Source organism: Chamaea fasciata, unplaced genomic scaffold, assembly GCF_029207755.1.
Source record: "Chamaea fasciata isolate MVZ Bird 193981 ecotype frontalis unplaced genomic scaffold, bChaFas1.0.hap1 SCAF_10, whole genome shotgun sequence".
NCBI lineage: Eukaryota > Metazoa > Chordata > Aves > Passeriformes > Sylviidae > Chamaea > Chamaea fasciata.
The window spans coordinates 21,682,559-21,704,449 of record NW_027094095.1 but is presented as its reverse complement, the minus strand read 5'-3'; the positions used below and the strand labels follow the sequence as shown (position 1 = coordinate 21,704,449).

Genomic DNA, 21,891 nt, shown 5'->3' with positions numbered 1-21,891 from the left:
TCACCCACCCCAACTGCAGCAAGAATTTTCTCTGAGTAATCCCACACTTTTGGGAACCACAAGGCTAACAGCCTTTGTGACACCAGTAAAGCCTAACAGTCAGTTCAGCTGACAGGTGCAGCTTGGAGCGGGCTAGGATGTGTGGAACAGCAGTTGTGTGCCCTAGCTGAAAGCAGGGAAGCAAATCTGGCTTACCTCGTTCATAGTGGCTTCAATAGCTTGCCTGTGCACTCCAGGGAGGTTGGAAAGGGCAGGGTGCCTAGGAGAGAGGAGACAAAGAATCAACCAGTCCTTCTCACTTGTGCAGCTATCAGGCAGTAAAAGGAACCAGTGAGGGGCTTGCTACACCTGCAGTGCCATACCTCTCATCTCCAGTGGACGGGAGCCGTTCCAGGTTGTGCATGATATCCTCATCCGAGCGGAAAGACGATGGCTGCCCTGGAGAGCGCGTGAAGGACACGCTGCTCTCTGAGGTGCATCTGTCACAGGAGAGAGAGCAGCCTGAGCATTGGAGCCAGAGGATAAACAGACACAGATCTCTATATAAGGTGAGCCTATATAGGAAATATTTTAGTTTTCTTAAGGCCATGACAGGCTCTGTGAGAAGAAGAATCGTAAGTCTCAGTACATGGAGATAAGCCAAGAATGACTGGCTAGGGCAAGCACAGGGAGGGTGACTGGGCCTCTTTCCACCTACCTGTTGTGGAGGATGTCTGTATTCACAACTTCTATCTCCAGGGGCAGTGTCAACACAAAGATGTCCAGGGTCACGCAGAGGTCCCCTAAGTCAATGGTGTTCAAGCCCTGGCAGCTTTCCAGGCAGCCCAGAACTTCCCCTGAGAAGAGATCACAAACTAAGGGACTCAAGCAATGAACATCTCTGCTTACACACATACCCCAGCTGGTGGCAAGTACAGAGACTGCAAGAGGTGGCTGTCACACACACCTGGACAGGCTCAAGAAGACCACCATCATCTTCTATGATCCTTTCAACCTTCCATGACCAATCCCACAGCAAGTGGGAGACCTGGTGAAAAAGCCCTTGTCTGATGATGGCAAACCCTGGAGGTTTACAGGGAAGGCTGGTCCAGGGAAATTGCTGTGTAAGACCCAGCATGTTTGTTCCAGGGGCTGTTCACCCAGCAGGGACCTGACAGAAGCCCTACTGCCATTTAGCCTCCCAGCAAGAATTGTTCTTACCTAGACAAGTTGGCAGGGACTGCACAGGCATGGAGCTGTGCTGGCTACGCAGCTTCACTGAGCAGGTCAGGTGCACAAAGAGTGGGGGCATCTCCTGCTCCAGGAACTCTTGCTCATTGAGTGAGTCCCCTCCCAGCACACTGAAGGAGTCATCATCCTGGTTCACTGTGTTGGAGTCAGAGAGGGAATCTGTGTCTGGGAACTCATGCTCCAGCTTCTCACGGTACTCCACCTCCAGCTCTGGGTCGCTCTCTGTGGCAATGCAGCATCCAGACACAGTTCCTGTGGATACAGGTTCCCTGTCAGCAAACCAGGTCCACATCTCCAGAGACCTAGCTCTGAAAGGCATCAGCACATGGACAGACATTTTCTTTTCCAAGACAGAGCAAGCAAATTTTACCTTCCTCAGCTGCCATTTCTGCCTCTGATGCCTCCATGTCCTCACTGCCTTTCCTGTCTGCCTGATCCCGAGATGCCTCTTCCTGAGATGGAGAGAGAAAGGGCACACACTAGAAGCATGCCAGGCAATACCTCAGGTTGTTGATGGGAGCTCCAGGGACTAAGTCTACCCATGGGTCTGCCAGCCCCAAATCCAGATTTGACACCAAGAAAAGCTACTCCACAAGGATCAGGTGCCTGCCAGGACAGCCCCATGCCTACCTCTTTCTTGGCTGATGGTGGGCAGTAGAAGAAATAGTGAGGATTTGATGGCACTGGCTTGAAATGTAAACTTCCAATTTCCAGGAATTTTTCCTAAAAGAGAAATCCCAAGTATGAAGCAGACATCCTACTCTACACCCTCCTGTTGAAGCCAGGTAAAGCTTGCACATTCCTCACCTGGATAATTTTATGTAAGTCTGGGTGTGCCTGGCAGGGCTGTCCAATTTCCAGCAGTGAAAGGGGAAATTCTGAACAGCAGCCGGTGCCCACGCTGCTCTTTGGCTCTTCTGTGGGGCTGGCAATGTGATGGGAGTCCTGCTCGCTGTAGTCTTCCATTTCAGCACTGACAGGATTGTGGACAGGTCAGACAGGTAGATCAAGAAACAAAACAAGTTTTATGTGTTATCCATCTTGCCAGTATCCCACCTCCCAGCTCCCCAAACTTCATCTGTGTCAACACAATCCGAACACCCACAACTCCACAGCCCAGCAGCCACCCATGTGCCCAGATAACGGCTCATGCTGTCTGCAGCCAGGCCTGAGGTAGTTCAACCATGCTGATCACATTGCCATGTCTGTACACCACACTGCACACCCTGCCTGGGAAACAGAGACACAGACTACAGGGACAGTCTTGCAGCAACCTGAACTGCCAGCAGCCAGTTCAGGGCACCTCACAGCAAATACCACCATGCCAGCACCCCATTGTCTGGGCAGCAAAGCTCAAGCCTATGCTCACTCAGTATCTTCATGACAGAATTATTCCCTAAAACTCAGGAAAAGCAATCTGGGGAGTGGGATGTTGACTGGTCAAAGTACTCCCTTGGCACTCAAATTAGATACGTCAGATTTGGGTCCAATGTGTCACAAGCTATACATTCTTTAGTAAGAGTAATGCAACTTGCATTTGGATAGGTGATTCATTATATCTTATAAACAAAAAAATGTTGGCACAGTTTTTCTTGCGGAAAGTAGCACTTGAAGTCACCTGACTTTTTAAACACAGAGTTTTTCAAAATCACAGTCTCACAGTATACATCTTACAGTATAAGATGACATAGCATTGGAGATTCCAAACAAATGCTAGTGAATTCACATAAAGGAACTGTGCAGAGGACTTAATGTTTCTTTGACAGACACTAAGGCATAGCACTTCTTTCCCCCTTAAGCTTTCAGAGGAGATACAAACCTCATAAATACCCTAAGGAATAGGACAGAAGTTTAGCATATTTCCATTCTGCCTTGGTGTTTCTCTTGTGCATTTTTTCCAGAGTTTTAATTAAAAATAGAGACACTTCATTAATTAGAAAAGAATAACAAAGTTGTCATTTACACCAGAGTCAACAGCAAGCTCAAATGAGTCAAACAGCAGGAGATGCATAATTTCTCCAGAAACAAGTCTTGCAGGCTTGCAGACAAGCCGCCCTCCAGCTCAGGCCAGATGGGACAGTAATGAGCCAAGACTACAAGAGAAAGAAAGGATTGATGTCACCAGAGACTGCAAAAAATAGAGTGTTTTGGTGGACATCATGATGGATATCTCACTGTAAGTATCTGCTCTTCTGTGTGGCTGTTAGACTCCACCTTACAGCATTCCTTCGAGCAGGCATGGAAAGATGCTTGAAAAATGATTTGTCCTGGCACGATGCTAAGAACAGAAGCAAGATTGAAGTGGGTCCCTACCTTGACTCAGAGACCAAGACACCTCGTTCCCTAGAGCTCTGTTCCTCTTCCTGCTCTATGCTGCCCATTTGGAAGCTGGCTGTCTTGGAGTGTGTATGGAAATGCTGATGGCTCTCTCGGAAGGAGCGGACGTGGCTGCACACCGTCAGCAGGAAGTTGGTGATATCAATCTCTTGGAGCAGCTCCTCACAGTAGTCCATGGCAGTAAGCAGGTCCTGGGAGCTGATGCTGTGTGACTGCTGAAGGGTCTTGAACAGCCCTAGAGATAAATACAGTGCTTGGGCATCCCATGGCATCCCAAGGGTGTGAGGCTGTGGAGTTTGGCAGCAGCCACATCTGGATCTTAACCAAGTCCCAGCACAGAGCTGGAGTCAGTGCTGGTGCTGGGAGACAGGAGGCAGCCAGGACACCTAATGCTACATGTTAGCCTGGGCTTGGGTGACACCTGAGTGCCCACCTGTCACCCTGAAGGGGAGAGGAAGGCATCAAAGAAGGGATGCTCCTTCACAGCACTCCACAGGTTTGGGAACAGCCTCTGCAAGGCCCATGGGGAATGCACAGAAACATCTTTAAATGCCTCCTGGTGGTACATCAGTCCCACAGCTCCTCCCTTTACTTGGAGTAAGATCACAAGGAAAATGAGACATTGCTTTCTTAGAAGAAGATCCAGGGCCCAACCCCAACCTTGCCACAGGTCCCATTGTGCTGCTGCTCACCTTTCACAAAGCACTGGTGGGAGTGCTCCTGCAGTAGCGTGCAGTAAGTCACCAACTCCTTGTGCTTGTGGTCTAGCCAAGCAGCAGCTGGAGGGCGTTCTAGAGACTGGGACCTGGAAAAGAGGAACCACAGCATTTAGTATCAACAGAGCACATTTAAGACTGCAAATGGCTCTGGTGCCAGTAAATCAGAGCCTAGGGCATGCACAGGCAGTGGCTGATATAAGGCAGAGAGGCCAAGCCAAGAATACAGCACCAGAGCCAGCCTCTTGTCAAGGAAACTCCTCTGTTTTTTGTCTAGGTACCAAGTATGGTCGGTATTACCTGAAGAAGATGTCCCGAGGAGGACGGTGTGCCCGTGGGCTGACAAGCTGCTCCCGCAACAGCTCCAGAGCGCAGCTGTAGATGTAAATGGGGCAGCGAAATCGACGGCACTCGCCCAGCTCAGACTGCGAGTTCTGGCGGCAGAAGGAGATGTGCACATCTCTCCTTGAGGGGCCACTCTGCTCCCCAGGGTCCTGGCTCACTTCTGCAAAAGAAACAATTCTAAGGTAAAGGTCTCTGATGGTTCCTCGTTCTCGGTCTGAAACATCACAGCTCTCACAGAAGCACCACAGTGGGATACTGGTTTTTCAAGCTTCTCACCACTCATCATCACCCAGCACCCAACCACTCAGCCCAGTGCTTTGGCCACTTCTACCCCCTTTACAGCCATGACTGCTCATCACCACCACCACTATGTCCTGCAGCAGCACAACCCTACATCCTCACTGCGAGCATGGCTGATCTGCCCTAGGGGCTGTGGAATCAAATCCCATAGACCTCAACATCTGTGCCCTTGTCCCTAAGACCATGTGCTGCTGACAGTGCCTGTCTGGATCGTGAAACGAGAGACACTGACTTTCCAGTGCAGCCCACTACTGCCATTCCTAGTAGCTTCTGTCTACCTGCAACCTCCTTGTCCTCAAGGAACCAACCTTAGGCCGTGGGCACCCAACCTGCATTACACTACTTCATGCCCCCATAAACATCACTGTGCCTCTTGTCCTGACTCTGCTGACTGCCAGGCAGGAGCTGCCAGGTTACAGGAGCCTGTTATTCCTCCTGCTTTAATCTGCTCACCAGTACACTCAAGAATAGCAAGAACAGCACTTTTAACAAGATGCTGTCAGTACCATGGGCTGGTGTTATGCTGAGGGTTGGTAATGGCACTGCAGCATCCCCTTCTTCAACCCTGACTCGCTCTGCACAGACAGGTCCCACGGTATCTTCTCCAGATCGACTCTCATCTTTTGGAGATTTGTCCAACCCACAAGCCATCAGCTTCTGTACATCTGGAGAAAAAGAAAATAAAATCATCCTTTGTCCAGTGAGAACAGCTTAACCCCTCAATCTACATTCCCAAAAGAGCAGATTTCCTGCTACCTCTTTGTGTGTAGAAGCAGCTTCACCTGAGCCTAGCAGCCTTCACCAGTGGCTCAGTGGAAGCCAGACCAGTGCCAATGCCCAGAAGCAGGGACTCTCCCAGACCATCCCATTAGCTATCTCCTTAATCCACCCATTAACAACCCCACTGGGAAAACAGTCCAAATGGCTGCAGCTAGCAAACAACTCAACACCACATCCCGCACCTGAAAACCCTGTGTGGGCAGCACCACACCATGAGAGAAGAGAAGGACATTCAACAGTCAGCACTCTTCTGTTCCTGGCCACGTGGTACAAAAAGACTGCATGAACTCTACTATTCAATTTTGTCTTGACCCTACAAGAGCTGATTCTGGTTTTTCTGTTTTCCTGAGCAGGTGTGTAGGACTGCTGCCTCCTTTTGCTCCCCACAACAGACCCCTCACCTGAGAAGGTGGCTGGCAGGAAGGTCAGGAACACATGCTGTGGGTTGACCAGCTTGGCGTAACATCGCCACTGAGGGGGAAAGGGCCCCATCGGGTCGCTCAGTGTCACATCATCCTCAGGCAGCTCCGTGTTGCCAAGGCTCTGATGGAAGAAGCAGAAGGTGGATAAACTCATGGCATGTGGCACAGGCCCACCTTGAGGGAGGCAGCAGCCACACAGAGCAAGTTCTTCCAGGCCTGCTGGTTGGCACAGTGCTGAAATCACCCTGGTCACCTCTGCACGTTCTCAGAGCAGCCTGGCTGTAGAAGTTACCATTCTGGGAACAGCCCGGCTCCAGGAAGTACAGCACAACAGTCAGGAGATGCTTAGCCAGCTCTGCTGGGGCCAATTCTGACCTCTAGGCAGTGACTGGCCATGGTTTCAGAGCAATCTGCAGCATAGTACCAGTGCTGCTGTAACAGGCTTGGCCCATAGTGAATGCAACTGTGAACACACCTTCTAGATTCCTACTTGACTTCAGCCACAGGATACAGCCTAAACTGCTGCCAAAGGTGGGGAAGAACAGCTGCATTTCAACCTTTCTCAGCCCTTTTAACTCTCCTGCTCTTTAACAGCTGCTGCCTTGCTTTCTGAGGGGGCTTGGGAGAAGGACAGCAGCACAGCAGTACCTGCAGAGTACTTGTGGAGCCAGTCATATCCCTGGTGCCATTACTGCCAACAAGATGATAGGATGCAGAAGCATCCTGCTGCTCCAGGGTGCCAGAAGCTTTGAGGGTTTCTTCTGAAATGGAGCACAGAGAAACCAATCTGAGAAAGCCCAGCTGAGGATGAGACTTGAAAGCAAGGCTCCTGAAAAACCTCACTGCTCCTGGTGTCACTACTGCCACACTCCTGGTCCTCACCTCTGATCACAGGGAGAGTGAAGGGGGGTTGATGGCCATCACGGTCCCGCTGCAGAACCTGCTCCATGAAAGCCATATGATCAGCATCAGCCATGGGGATCTCCCGGTCACTGAGGTCATGCTGAAGGCAGCCATGGAAGAGGTTTAGTAGCATTTCATTGGGCACAAACGAAGAGTCCTTGGTCACCTCCTCATTCTCTGCTTCAAAATAGAACCATGGCAGCTTCAGAGACTGCATCTCCATAGCCACCACCTGCCCAGAACCTCAGGAGACAGCCCTTTGCAAAGCAACACTTCCACATAGCCAGGAATTTACCCAACACCTCTGCAAGACTGACTTGAAGAATGCTGAGGAGGCCCTGGTGTTTTGGCATCATTAGTTACCCTGCAGTGACCCACCCTGCTACTCTGTTTTGGAGATGCAGGGGGTACACAAAAGAAATCACCACCATGAAGCTACTATCTAGGTTTAACAATTTCAAAAGCAGCTCTTACAAATTATCATCCCAGGAAAGGCAGCAATATAGCTGGACAGCCCTGGGGCTGCAAAGCTGGGAAGAACAGCACCAAGCTGAAAGTGGCATGGCAGTGCACACATGCTGCTGCCCAGGAAGACAAGCATGTGAAGCAGGCTGTCCATAGCCATGGAGGGAGGACAAGGAGGCAGGTGGTGAAGAGGCACCTACCTTTTGTCAGCATTAGAAAGAACATTTCAACCTGCTGGCACCTGGGCAAGAGCTTCATGAGGTTGAACTGGAATGGGATCTCATGCACTCGAAAGCCAGGCCCCATGTCTGGATCTGCAACAGAGATGAACAGGACCACAAGAAAACAAGCATTATACAAACTGCTCTGGGGACTGTGACTTGAAACTGAGAACTGAGAGAAGAGCAACTCTTCCTTAACATCCTTTACAACTTCTATAAAACCACTTGCCCAGGCACACCATGCCTATTACTGAAGAGGTGAGCTCATCTTCCACCTGCTCCTGAAGTCAGCTCCTCTCACACAATTACAGAATGACTGCTGTTGGTAAAGTTATCTGGATCAACCCCCTTGCTCAAGCAAGGTCACCTTGTCACTTCTCCAGGCTAAGCAGAAAGCCTCAATACTTTTTTGGTCTTCCCAGGATGAAGTCATTTCTCTGCCAACTTAGCATAAGTCCAACAAAGTGACCCACAGCCATCAAAGTCTAAAGTTGTCAAAATACCTGTTCCACCTTCTATGGGTCCTGAGATGTTCAAGACCTCCCTTCGTTGGTCCATCAAGCTTTCTAGGACATAGGCGGTGACTCACCCTCAGCAGCTTTGGTGTCTGAAGGAGGGCAGACCCACTCCTTGTTCTGGCACAACTGGCTGATGTACTCGAAGGTCAGCATGGTGGCGATGCATGCCAGGTCCCGGGGGTAGAGCTGCAGTAAGCAGTTAAGGCTCAGTTTATGCTGCAGAATTATTACCCACAAATGCGGAAGAAAAGAGTCTAAGAGCAAGGAGAGGGAACACCTACAATCCTGTCCCTGAGTTGCCCTATTTTCCCTCACTGCTCCCTCCTTCTCCACCTGCCCTTTAGCCTGTTTTCACCTTGCTCAGGAGGAGTGCTGGTAGTACTACCTGCAGTCCCTGCTCTGGTCCAGCTTGCCCCCCTTCAATGGAATGACTCTTCAAAAATAATTTGTATTTTTCCAGCTTTCCCAAAGCAGCATTGCATCCACTGCAACCAAGAAACCTTTTATGGCCAGTTCCTTTTTTAAAAATCTCAAGACTCTTCTGTGACTAGCTTCCCATCTCTTCTGGCCCTCAGTATTTACCTGCAGCTTTACACTGAACACTTCTCCCTCCACAAAAGAGCCCATGCCCTTCCCCTTCAGGGTCTCACCGCTTTCGGTATTTTCTGGTAGGGCAAGCCATGGAGGTGCTTCCAGTTCTCAGCAGTACTGTGGACATGGCCACTCTGTGGCTCTACCCAGCACTCAGTGACCAGGTTCAGTTCTGTGTCCACTTCAATGGCCTCTACCTCTGTATCGTTGTCATCATCTGTGGAAAAGCTGGAGGGAAGTCAAAAGGAAAGTCCTGTGAGGTGGCACAGAGCCAGCAGCCCACTGCAGCTCCTCTCAGAGCTGTGACAGCAGCCACAGGAACCCAAGACTGGCAGGCAAAGCCCCAGTGACCTGGTGATCAACCCAGGACAACTGGTTATCTGTACTAGATGGTGGAGGTCTCCCTCCTTTCCACATTGACTGCAAAAGGCAAGTCTGGGGCCGTGACTCCGCTGCCAACCCTCCCTGGGAGCAGAACAGCAGCCTCACCTATCCTTGGTGGAGGTAGAGTGCGGTGGGAAGAGGATGTACTGGACGACACAGGTGTGCTTCTCCCTGTCACTGCTGCTCTCACTTGAGCCATCAATCTGGAGGGGAGACACTGCATGAGCCATGCCCAGTACCCCCTTACACAGCACAGCCCCATCACCCAGCTCCATTAGCAGTGGTGGAAAGAGGAAGCTTGCCCCAACCCCAAGGACTCCTCCAGCGCAGCACACCACTACCACAAAGCAGCTCTCTGACTGCAGATGAAGGCAGAAAAATGCCCAACCCACAAGTTGCTTTACTTTCTCCCTCTATGTGTCAAGGGTGTGTGCTAGAAGCAGATGACAAATCCTATCACAGGAAGGTGAATCCACCCCAGAACCAGCAATGAGGGACTGTGTCCACAAGAGGACAGCGCCCAGGCTCACCTGTATGGGCAGCTCCAGCACCATGTTGATAATCCCATCCCCACTGGATGCAAAGTGGAAACCCTCTGACAGACGAACCCTTGCAACAGAGAGAAAGTCAGACCTGCAGGACTTCTCCACCCATACTGTAAGCTTTAAATGCAAGAATGACTGTATCCTTCACCCCAAAAACACCATCCTTCTCAAGACAGGGAGCTGAACACAGAGAATGGGGAGACATGACACTGCTAGAACAGCCTGTGTGAAGATCAGCACACTCCAGGCACAATAACACATGTTGCCCTTTTGCACGTTTCCCAGGACATTTTCTCTCATTTTCCTCAACTACAGTTGCAGAACTTGGTAAAGCACTGACCCAAGTGTTTCTTGAAGCTGTGTACAGGAGACCAAAACCCTCTTCACAGCAGCTTTAACTGTTACCTATAGTAAGGTCTCATATATATAATAAACAAGGTCAACCTTGCTTTCCCTATAACCCCAGAACTAGCTTGGAGAGAGGACCCCTGTCAGGTGTGCAACTTACTCTGTGAGTGTGGAAAGGAGCTGAGCCACAGCAGTGATGGGCACAGCTGGTGCCAGCCCTGACTGGACACTCCAGATCCAGCGCTGGTGATAGAAGTAGCGGGACAGCGAGGCCAGGGTGGAAGAGGCAGTGCGATTGGCCACCATGGTGAGGGGACCAGACACGGGGGGATGCTCCAGGTTGAGAATGAAGGGGGCTCGATAGTCAGAAGGCAGCTTCTCATACCTAGGAGAGGGCAGAAGTGTGGCATGATGACATGGAAAAATTCAGGGTTTTTTTCTTTTCAGGGTCAGAGCTGTCTGGATTCACAACCCACTTGCTGGGCCCAGGGCAGAGTCTTTCAGCAGCAGAACGTGGCTGACCCAGCACAGGATCCTGCTCAGACAGCAGTAACTAAACTTCCTTCTACATCAAATAACATTAGGAGTGACAAATTTGTCTGTCCACCAAGAATCCCTGCTGCAACTCACAGTCACGCAACCTGAGCCCATCCCAACAAGCACCAGTTTCATTCACAGCATCCTCACCCTACAACTGACAGCAACATCCACAGATCTTCCCCTTTGCACTTCGTAGGGTAAAGGGGCTGTGCCGACAGCCTGATACTCCATCACTACCTGATAAGCAGCTTCTCCAGTGGTTTGTGCAGCACAACAAGGCAGGGTCTGTCTGAGAGGGCCGACTGGGCCCCAGCCACAGGTGGGGACTTGGAGGGAGAACTGCTGCCCAACATTTTCCTCTTTGCTTTTGGAGTTGCCTCCTTGCTCTGGACCCTGTGGGGAAAGCGCAGCTGCAAGATTCGGTCCCGTAACTCTTCCACTATCTGTCATGGCAAAAGCAAAAGGTAAACATGACCAACTTTGTCTGGAGACACAAACTACTCAAAATTAGTGTCTAGAACAAGAGTTTGACCAAAAGAACAGAACACTACTTAAATACACAGAAGAGCAGGAGCTAAAGGTCATTTTACTTCTGAGGCACTAGCAAGACTAAGATCAAGATAACACAAGGCACTCTGGTCCCTATTTTAAGTACTTTTAAAAGCAAAAGGAAGGTTAAAAACCCCAAAGACTATTTCAAGGCTGAAGAAGTTGCTTTCCAAAACTCAGATTAAAAACAAATTAGTTGCATGCCAGCTCCTCCACAGATGCAGTCCGAGCACCCACCCTCATTCTTTCCTCCTCCTCTCCTCAACAGCCTACACTAAATGTAAACTAGTCCATATCAGCTGTGGGAACAGTCTGGCTCTGTCTTATGAATTCCCCCACTATCACGTTCATTTGTCAAACCTCTGTGGCAAAAGGTTTCAGGAGCCTGGGTTATTTTTTAGGTTAATTTTTTCCAATGATTACCTGATTATTCTTTTTAGCTTTTAGTAGCTCTGAATATAGTTCTACCCATGCCAGCATCTGATTCCCACAATAGCCCAGTGTTTTCCTTGAAATTCGTATGGTTAGGTTTCTTTTCATGATCTTTTTGCAACTTTTTTTCAATTTTTATTACCATTGTAGGCAAACGGAAGAACAGCAGCTCTCCATCTTCCTCAACACTAACTATTTCAGTAACTTTTCCCATCATTACTATGTCTTTGTCAAGGAAAGGAATGCCCCCAAACCCAAACGTTAAACAAGAGTTCTCTCCTGTACTGTGCTGCCACTTGGGTCCCCTTCATGGTTTCATATTGATATCATTAATGGTGTTTAAGCTCCCAAATCCTACTGTTTTGCAGTTATCCATACTGGCTTCCAGCCACCACTGAGCTGCTTAGGTGTCACCAAAGCACAGAGGCTGAAATAGCTTTGTGCAGCCTGCACATTTCCTCAGTTCAGTACATGCTACCTTCCTGCAAATTAGTTTTCTACCCTTTGACTAGAAAAAAGACTGGGAAAATCACAAACAGCTTCTGCTGTGATGAAACAGAGCACTTTTTCGATTTCGTTGCTTTGTTTCCCAAGGCAGTTTCTGTTTTATGACACCCCATTCCTGCAGTTCTACAGTTGTGCCTCATACAAAGTCTCACCAAAAAGCTTTCCGAAAGTCAACTGTATGAGGTGCTTTCCTTCCCTTCAGCATTGGAAATTTGACCTGCTCAGCACAAAAATCTCTTCCTTTAAACAAAGCAGGCTAAGTTCTACTGCCATCCTCCACCCTGAGTAGTTAATCAGCTCTATGGCAGACAAAAAAAAAAAAAATTGTGGATGATACAATTTATGACCTACATACAGTTCCTGCTGCAATGATCTGGAGCTTGCCCAGAGCTGAAGGGTATGGTGCCTGTCCCACACCTTCTTCATGAAAGAGATATTAATTTGCACCTGCCAGAGGGAACTCCTTCAAAAAAGCCTGTCACTTGGCATTACCAAGCCCACGTGTTGACCCAGCAACCAGTGCCCAAGTCCTGGATCCCCTAAAGTCATGAAGGGACAGATCTGCCAGAGTGCCAGAACATTTAGTATTATCTGGGTTCATTATCTTTGAAAGATATGGCCCTTCCCATGTTTGTTAGTTTCTCCTCAGACTAGTCTCTAACACCAAAGCTAAGCTAGACAAACCAAAGATTTCTTTCATGCAGATAAGTGATCTAGATTTAATGATAAACCTCTTGTTTATATTAAAAAGTTCACACAGTTTAATAGCAGGGCATCTTTCTCATGTTTCACCTAGGAACACTTAGACTTGTCTCAGCCATTTTAACTGGAGAATCAGTCTACACAGTAACTCCACCTTCTGTATCTGACTAGGGCAGCTCACTTCTTTTGATACAAAAAGGTTATTAAAAGTCTATCTGACAGACTTTTATCCTGAAAACATTTCCTAGCTACTAATTTTTTTCTCTTCCTGTACAGCTTACGCGGGGCATTGTTTGCATTTTAACTGTTAAATTCCTCCCTGCCCAATAGATTCAATACACATGTACTGGAAGAGATAGCCCAGGGAGCATGTAGTACATCTATCACAGAGGCCTTTACAGATGAGTCAGACAAGTATCTGCTGTTCTTTACAGATGGTATTGATTGTGCTTCGGTCAGAAGGATAGACTAGATAACCTTTGAGTCATTTCAAGCCCCACAATTGAATTAAGCAGTGGGAAAAATATCCATGTGACCAGCTACTTTATTGATCTTCGAGTCTTTGGGTTTAGATCTTTCACAGACTTAACAAAGAAAGTTTGTCCCAAATGACCCTTCCTGTTACAGTAGATTCAAACCCATCTAAACCTTAACATAGTAGTTACTTATTAGAGGGTGGCTGCCCACAGTGTTGCCTGTGATCTAGCCACCATTTCCCTGTTCAGAACTTCTTGCTCTGCTCCTACCTCACAAAGAAGACAGCCAGCTCTCACCTTGTTCCTGGCCTGTGCAGGTGTGCCAATGGGGAACCCCAGCCGGAGAACCATGCAGGGAGCTTTGGAGATGATTCGTACCACATAGAAGGAGGAAGGGGTAAGATCCTCAGACCTATGGAGGAGGGATTAGGACAAGGCTGAAATGGCATGGATCCTGCTACTCAGACATGCCAGAGCAAGCAGAGGTCTGCTCCACAGAGCCCAACAGCCCACACAACTTGACAGTAACACATATCCGTTTTAGCATGCAGAAACCCACCAGTCAACTTCCCTTTCCTTCCGGGCTGCACTTGGAACACAATGGAACAGCCCAGAAACTGCAGGATTTCACAGCCCCTAGTCTAGGTCTCATTCTCTCCTGCAAACATCTGCTTCAGGCCCATAGCCGCATACTGGTCTAACCAGATCCTTGGTCTGGCCACACACCCAATCCCCCACATGGCACTGCCTCAGAGCCACTCACCCGTGGATCAGCTTGACGTAGGAGTAGCCCTCCACCAGCACAAAGCTGCTCCAGTCCCGCAGCAGGGAGGTGAGTGCCGAGTGCGAGATGCGGCACTGGATGGTGCTGTAGCGGCCATTGTTGCCCGGTGTGTGCAGGTGCTTGGGCACGGGCCTGCAGGGTGGGGCAGAAAGTCATTTCAGAGCTCCAGTTTCACTTCTTCCCCCAAAACCCACAGAGGCTCTGCTACATCCATCCTACTCTGACTGGTCTATCAGCCTTGTTCCCTCCACAGCAGCCAATGAACAAGCACCTCCCCTAATCAAGCACTGGGGAGAGCCACACTCCTGAGTGCACTGGAATTTCCACACTGCAGAGACCACATCCCTTGTATCCTATCTCCCTTCGAGCAATATATGACTATTATTCACATTGCTCTGCAACTAGGACCAGCCTCAAGAAAGCAATGCTTTTGGGAAAGACATTTTCCAGCAGCAAACAAAAACACGTGGGTTAGCTCCCAAATGAATGGTCCCACACCGCCTGCAATCAGGAAATCAAAACCCAAGGGGAACTTGAGAAACAATTTATCTTCCCAATCAAAGATGACTTCCCAGCCAACTATCTCTCTCAGATAAACCTTTGGCATCCATCAGGGCCCACTAGTGAGACCCTTCCCTTGGCCCAGGGCACCTACAGAACAGATACAAGTTCCTCAGCTGGGCTGAACTGGACACCCTCCTTTGCCAGGCTGGCCCAGAGTGTGCTCATGAGCTCAGCCCTGCCCATTACATACGTGTCATGCTCCAGAAGGATGACTATCCGATGCATGTGCAGCCACCTCTGCCAGAAGTTGGCATCCATGGAAAGGATAGGCTTCCAGTAGGAGGCAAACTGGGAATGGCTTGAGTCAGACCCACTGTGCTGCAGAGATAATACCTGAGAAAGTGACAGGACAATATTCAGCATGAAAGTTCTCCAACCAGAGAGAACAAGAATTTCTTTAGCAGCAGAGCTGCTGTAGGCCAAGAAGGCCACATCCCTGGCTTTGGGTAATTTCCTCTGAATAGAGTAAGTGTGTTCACATTGAAACAGGCAGTACAGCGTAAGCAAAAATAAATTAGGCTCCTGAAATGTCAAGTTAATTAGGAATTTAACTACTTAGCATCAAGTAAATCAACCATGAAAAAGACTGCATATGTAATGGTGTGCTTTCTCATTGAGAGGGGGATATATGGCTTGTGTCAGCAAAGTAATTAAACACTGAGATTACTCATCTGAAAGTGCTCAGGCAAATAGGGTGCCAGTATGGGTGGCATTGGGCAACTCTAATAGGTTTGTATGGTGACATTGATTACATGAACTATAGCAATTCTGCTGACACAGAAATATAGTGGTGGTTAGCCATAAGATGGAATGTTCCAGATATATCGTGGGATACATAGCCCTATATATGGGAAATGTACTAGGCAAACCTAAAGAAGAGCTTGAACAATAAAATAAAAGGGATAGTTCTCTGAAATGAAAGCTTCCCTAGCTTCCATCTATGCCAAGGACATTGGTAGCAGGGAACAGATAATATGCTGGCTCTTGTGCTTAGTGAGTTTCAGTGAGTTTGAATTTTGCAGTGGAAACTATTAGCTCATATTTTGTTTAGTTTCTGCTGTGCAGATGACAAGTATCTCTCTTGCACCTTCCACATGAGTGCTCAGAGCAATGAGCCTATTAAGCAACTATTCAGCACATTGTATATCTTCACCTGACAGTACTGAGCTACATCTCCAGGGCACTGGTTGCACTGCCAGCAGCAACTCTATGCCTATGGGGTATCCATTGAAAAAGCACAGCAAAAGCAAGCGTGTCAGCCTTCCTATCAGTCCCACACATCACAGCACTACAGGAGAAGGTTTCACAGCACACTTGGGAGACTGGCTGTGGCCTTAGAGGTGTAGCTGCAACAATTAAAACATAGGGTGACGTCTCAGAGGGGGAAATGTATGGCATGGGATGTTCACTGCACCACACCTGAACTCTGACTGAGCAGGATAAGATGAAGACAAGATGAGCAAGAGATAAAGCCTAAGTACAAGAACAGGCAGGGGAGACAACCTGTCCCACATTAAACAGAGAGAGGGAACATACCGGTGTGGTGGAGCCTGGGGGGATGTAGAAGAGGGGCACCCCATTCTTGGTGCTCTCAGGGATGGTAAAGTGTTCTGGGACTGTGTCAAAAGACTGCAGATGTACCAGCATCTGGTCTGTTTGGTTGATGCTGGAAAAGAAGAGGCAGTTAGCCACAAAAGCCCACACTCTCCCCCTCACTACCCCAGTCAGTGCAGGGCTTGCACACATAGCACTCCTTATGTCCTGCGAGCCCATCTACACCAAGAGAGCTTTATGGGGAATGCTGCAATTCCATGTGCAAAGTGTGTGTTAAAGGGGCTCCAGTGTAAAAGTCTCATACATACAGAGGATGATCAGAGTTGGAAATGAAGTGCTAGAGGAGGAATCTGCCAATAGGCAGGAGTAACAGTCACCCTGGCCAGGAAACAGTTGTGGCCCACAAGCACTTCAGCCCAGAGAGACGTGTGATGTGTTTGCTGCTCCCAGTGTGACCATGCAGCACAGCTGCAAGGGTGTGCTAAAAGAACACATGACCTCCATGGGATGGCAGTCAGTGGTAAGATCTGCATCCCAGGATCTAGATTCAGGAGCAGCAATACCATTACCCTGAAGCATTCTTACAAACTAGATCACAGACCAATTTGAGTCTTGGCTAGACAGCGAGCTTGTTATCAATCATGCCCCTTCCTCAGAGCACATTGCTTCTGAACCCTGGGTTGGGACAGCCACTCGCAAAACCCTCATTCTAGCATGCCAAGGAAGGAATTACTTGGTGACACTGGAAACTGCTGGGCATGGTCCAGCTCACCTCTGCAAGGTGTTCCAGAAGCGGCGGATGACTGTGGTGCGGTACAGACTGGTGATAGGCTTCCTCATGGTGCAACTGATGTCATGCAAGATGTCATAGCTTCCCTCCATCGTCACTTCCACCCAAGTGCTGCGCTTTGATGGGTCCAGAGGCCAGGGTGTCACAGCTAAGTACTCAATCCTCATGTTATGCTTCCAAAGCAGCACTAGTTTCACCTCCAGCTGAGACCCACCTGCATGGGAGCAGAAGAGCAACTTCAGGTGCTTGTTCTGTACACATCTGAGCTTTATCTCTGACCAGGGATTCATGAGTACCATGAGATTGTTTGATTGCTGAGGGGAACAAAGTAATTTAACAACTGTTTGCTTTAGCTGAAATCACTCTCCTCTCCAACTGAGGGAGGTTTTGCTCCACTGAAGCGCTTGGTGAAGTTCTCAATTCTTTAAGTATACATGTACTACCTACACTAGAGATGACAGCTGAAACTCAGAGGAGGTGCTGACATTTGCAATGGGCTCTGTTCTTCACAGCCTCATCTTTGTTTCCAAGAAAACTGTTGTTTCACACAGACGACCAGGGCCATTCAACTATAAAGTTTTGTCATCCACGCTGCAGAGTTAACCCATCCCATCGCAGAAACACAGGCATCTGATGGACACAGATCATTAACAACCTGGAAGATGAGGCCTAATTCTTGAATTAATCTCTATTCATCCTGCACAGACTGTATTTCAGGCAATCCAGAACTTCAACCTTCCAAGCTTCTCACCATGTTTACCTTCTCTTCCCAAAGTTAAGATGTTAAGAAAGAATATTCACCGATTCTTCAAACTGTACATTTTTACCTTTTCCTTTAAGTGAGCCTGTCTAACAAGATTAACAGAAACACCTGACAGCAGGCCTAACTGAGCCAAAAGAGCAGAGAACTGTCCCACTCCTGCTGACTGTGCATGTGTATTTGTACTCAAACATCCCAGGGAAACACATGACCACGCTGCGATTTCAACTGCTCGATCATCTATTCTATGTCCAGCCTGCTCTGTGGTTTGCCAGACTTGCAGGGTTTGTGTGATAAGTGATTGGATGTGCTGGAAACCTTCTGAACAGATCATCAGCCTGATGCTCTGTTTCCTGCAGAGTTGCATTTGCTGCTGTCATAGGCACATCATGCCATCCCCTTCACGGGCTGATTGAGCTCCACTTTAAAGCCATCTTTTTGCTCTCATTGTCCCTGCTGGGAGGCTCCCTCAAAGTACTCTTCCCTCATCAATGTTTAGAAGAAACCTTCCAGAGTACATGCTAAATTCATGCTTGGTTGTTCTTTTGATTAGATTGATTTTTATTCTGAGAAACTTCATTTCCATAACATTGACAAGGAGTGTACAGTACTGAGAAATCCTTACCCAGCTTCAGCTGTTACTGTGACAGTTCATTCCCCTTAACAGACCCAGACCTTCCTGCACCTTAAGAATTCACCTTCCTTGAACAAAGAGGATCAAAAGTGTATTTTACCTGTACTTAATCGGGGGGATTAGTAGGATTTTATTTAAGGTCACTAATATTTTCTACAATGGGTGGTTTGTGTTACTATAAATGCACTTGCTGGACTGCACCATCTGTTGTTTCCTATGAAGATTGTCTTGTTTATCAGAGAGGCTAAACAAAAACTTATAGATTCATCTATTTTTCTTTCATACTGTCACCTCACTCTTATTGCTTTAGGGCTCACTGCCTTCTGCACAAGATTTTGGTTCTCATAATAAAGCCTTTCTACTTCATCAACAGCAAATATGATAAGTAAATTTCCACATTTTTACTTAGATCATAAATGAAAATATTTCCAACTTCCACCTCTGTTTCCATTAGTCATCCTGGCTTCACTCCTGTGATCCCATACAAGCAAAACTAAAAACATAGGCAAAATATTTACTTAGTTTGAAGCTATATCTAGATGAATCTTTAGCTTTTTTTTAACTGCAAAGCAATCTCTTTCTGCTTCCTGAGTTAATAGCTAATAAAATTTTTTCAACTTCAATTTCCTTCACAAAGTCCAGCTCTGTTTCTTTCAGAAAGCTCACTTTGTCTTCCTGATTCCTGTCACTAGAGAATAGTCATTCTCACTGCTCAGCTAGTGCCCAGCCAGTTTTGGCGCTGGACTGATTTCACAGAGGAAGATTAGGTTTTGAAAACCGTCCTCCAGGCTGCCCACAACACAAAATGGACAGTGAGATCTTTTTGTTGTTGTTACAGAGGGAAATCCCCCAACAATGTCCCAGAAAGCAAAAAAACTGGGCTCTATTACACACCATGATCCTGTGGCTTCTGTCCCTTCCGTACCTTCCAATCCTTTCCTCTTCACATGTACTTCTACATGCCTAACTGACCTAGTTGCCTCCTAAATACCTAAATATTTAAAAATCAAACAGTGAGGGTAACCAGAGCACTTATAAATACCACAAACAACCTCTCCAAGCAACTCTGAGCACAAAGCTAGCTATTTATTCTATTTTGTCTTCGGTAAAGTGAAGGAGAAAAGTGACAGTGTCAAAGTCCACAACTGCACTTTTTTCCTCTTGCTTCACAGCCAGCTGGCTCCTTAACAGTCTTTAATTGGCAAGTTCTGGCAATACAGGTTAACTAACTGTTCTTTGTTATACACTTCTCTGAAGAATGGCTCAGAGAACCCTGATTAGCCAAACATGCTTTTCCTTAGCAAAGGCAGTGCTGAACATCTAAATGTCTTGATCATTTTTCAACTCTCCTTTAACCTGTTAGTTCAGCAAAATTTTAAGCAACTCCCCAGAGCATTTAGTCTTTCCCAAGTATTAAGTAACATTATCTGTTACTACTGTGAAGGCTGATCATAGAAATACACTCTATGTTTTTGATACCTCTGAAATTTTTAATTTTCTTCTAAAAAAATACACAGAAAGTATTTCTGATTCAAGGAGCCCCTGAGCTGCAAAGAGATAGAGAGGGCTCAAAAGAATAAAAAAGGAAAGGAGAATGAAGATTATCATCATGTGTGTTCATCCTGCTCTTAATCTTCCCTGTGCACCTGCCCATAGTTATTCACCACAGAAGGTCACTCTGATCCAGCACTGCTCTTGTAAAAATGGGAGACCAATCCATTTAGCATTCCAAGGAGTAAAAGCCAGCAGGCAAATACCCGGAGGAAAATGCAGGGAGCATGGTAATCTGTGGTGATATTTCTAATACATTCCTCCAGAGTGCAGGAATTCACTGCTTTACAATAACCTGAGTCAGAGGTTGTAGCTATACTTTTGTATAAAAAGATATAACATGAACTTGTCTGACTGCTTTTTGAATGATTCATACCTGGTGAATGCTCTTCCAGCATTTCTAGATAGGACTATACAGTCACCAAAAGCACTCCAGCATTGCTGCCAGATTAAAGAGAAAGGCTTTTAATCCAGCACTGTTCAAGCTATAAGTGAACTCATGCATAGAAGAATAAAAGACACTGAGGGTGGACAGGAATGGACTTGTCACACTGTTTCACAGACATTCCTACACAAGGAGAGTGCAAGGGATCTAATCTGCCTGGATTTAAAGGAAGTAATCTCATGTCTCAACGACATTAGTGAAAACAATCTGCAGACATTACTAGAACAGCTGTTTCACCAGGAAAACTTAGCAGATACTTACTTTTAACAGAAAATTCCTGAAACAAGAAATTAGGGAGATTCGTGTAAGACCAACTTTTGGAATAATCCTACCTAATATGATTGCTAACAATCTTCCCTCAAAGAAAGGTGATTTAGATCCATTCAGTTTGTAAGATGCATCAAGGCAAACGAACTGCAATTGCAAGGCATCACAGAGGAACAGAGAGGTGAACTGAGCAAGACACACTTAGGAGTACTATCATTTAAAGGAAAGCACGTTTAGGGACTACTAAACAAACAAAGCCCAATGAAACACCCCCAAGGACTCATCAGCTGAAAGAAAGGGTGCATGAAAGACTCAGGGACTTCTACAATACAGTCATGGAGAAAGTTCACTTGATTCCTGGTCTATCAGATTTGATATTTTACTTCAGAATCAGGGAAATATTAACACTGCTGAACAAGGCACTGATAAAGCCACACTTACAACACTCTTACCAACTGTTTTGAGAAATATGAGCTCAAACTGAATAGAAAACAACTTAAGGGGGAAAAAGAAGAGTTATTACCCTGAATAAACAAAACAGAAAGCCTGCCCTTACAAAATAAAGGTGAAATATTTGCTTGCTTAATATTAACCTGCCAAAAGGTAGGTTACAAGGAGAAAGACTTTGTTAAATATGTCCGGGCAAGTCAGAGAAGGAGGATAAACTTAATTAAAGGTAATAGTCACATAGGCCTAAGTTGGTCTCAGGGAGTTTAGAAAGGAAGCTAGAGAAAGAGCAATGAAGCTCTGAGACAGTCTTCCAACCAAAGCAGTGGCAGAAGGGATTTACCTGTTTTTTAGGCAGACCACAGTAAATTCACAGAAAACATCACATGACAAATTTGGAATGGCTTTGGAGTTAGATCACAGGCTTCTACTGTCTAATATAAAACACATTATACTGTACTAATAAGCTTGCATTTGGATTTTTTCATCTCCCCTTCAGTTAAAATACTACCACTAGTCACAGCTGGAGATGGAAATTTAGGTAGGATTTACTGGCACTCCTAAGGATAATCAAACCCCTCAAGGTCCCTAGTCAGCAGGTGCCATATCTAGGTTTTACGGTGTTCTAGAATTGATTATGGTCCTGACTGATCTGATATTTTCGCCTAACAATATCCTTGTTTCACCCAATTTCTTCCTTTGGAAGACTGTAGTTAGGAGGCATTAAGTCTGTTGTACCAAAGGGCTCAACTTCATGTTAGTATTTTGAAGTGCATCCAGCAAA

At 47.0% G+C, this 21,891-nt stretch overlaps 1 protein-coding gene across 1 annotated transcript in view; it reads right to left on the bottom strand.

Annotated features, from left to right (window-relative positions):
* Window positions 1-21,891, bottom strand: part of SZT2 (SZT2 subunit of KICSTOR complex) — a 53,624-nt gene that overhangs the window by 23,924 nt on the left and 7,809 nt on the right. The window contains exons 10-35 of the mRNA XM_066192648.1: window positions 16,986-17,217; window positions 16,196-16,325; window positions 14,850-14,992; window positions 14,075-14,227; window positions 13,609-13,723; window positions 10,883-11,088; window positions 10,266-10,490; window positions 9,743-9,821; window positions 9,318-9,415; window positions 8,888-9,056; window positions 8,309-8,423; window positions 7,699-7,812; window positions 7,013-7,213; window positions 6,779-6,891; window positions 6,110-6,251; window positions 5,435-5,593; window positions 4,584-4,788; window positions 4,260-4,372; window positions 3,544-3,802; window positions 2,038-2,203; window positions 1,861-1,953; window positions 1,601-1,682; window positions 1,201-1,482; window positions 698-836; window positions 363-479; window positions 196-259 (exon numbers count right to left, since the gene is read on the bottom strand). Of these exons, the coding sequence (XP_066048745.1) occupies window positions 196-259; window positions 363-479; window positions 698-836; window positions 1,201-1,482; window positions 1,601-1,682; window positions 1,861-1,953; window positions 2,038-2,203; window positions 3,544-3,802; window positions 4,260-4,372; window positions 4,584-4,788; window positions 5,435-5,593; window positions 6,110-6,251; window positions 6,779-6,891; window positions 7,013-7,213; window positions 7,699-7,812; window positions 8,309-8,423; window positions 8,888-9,056; window positions 9,318-9,415; window positions 9,743-9,821; window positions 10,266-10,490; window positions 10,883-11,088; window positions 13,609-13,723; window positions 14,075-14,227; window positions 14,850-14,992; window positions 16,196-16,325; window positions 16,986-17,217 (3,914 nt within the window). The remainder of the gene's footprint in view (window positions 1-195; window positions 260-362; window positions 480-697; window positions 837-1,200; window positions 1,483-1,600; window positions 1,683-1,860; window positions 1,954-2,037; window positions 2,204-3,543; window positions 3,803-4,259; window positions 4,373-4,583; window positions 4,789-5,434; window positions 5,594-6,109; window positions 6,252-6,778; window positions 6,892-7,012; window positions 7,214-7,698; window positions 7,813-8,308; window positions 8,424-8,887; window positions 9,057-9,317; window positions 9,416-9,742; window positions 9,822-10,265; window positions 10,491-10,882; window positions 11,089-13,608; window positions 13,724-14,074; window positions 14,228-14,849; window positions 14,993-16,195; window positions 16,326-16,985; window positions 17,218-21,891) is intronic.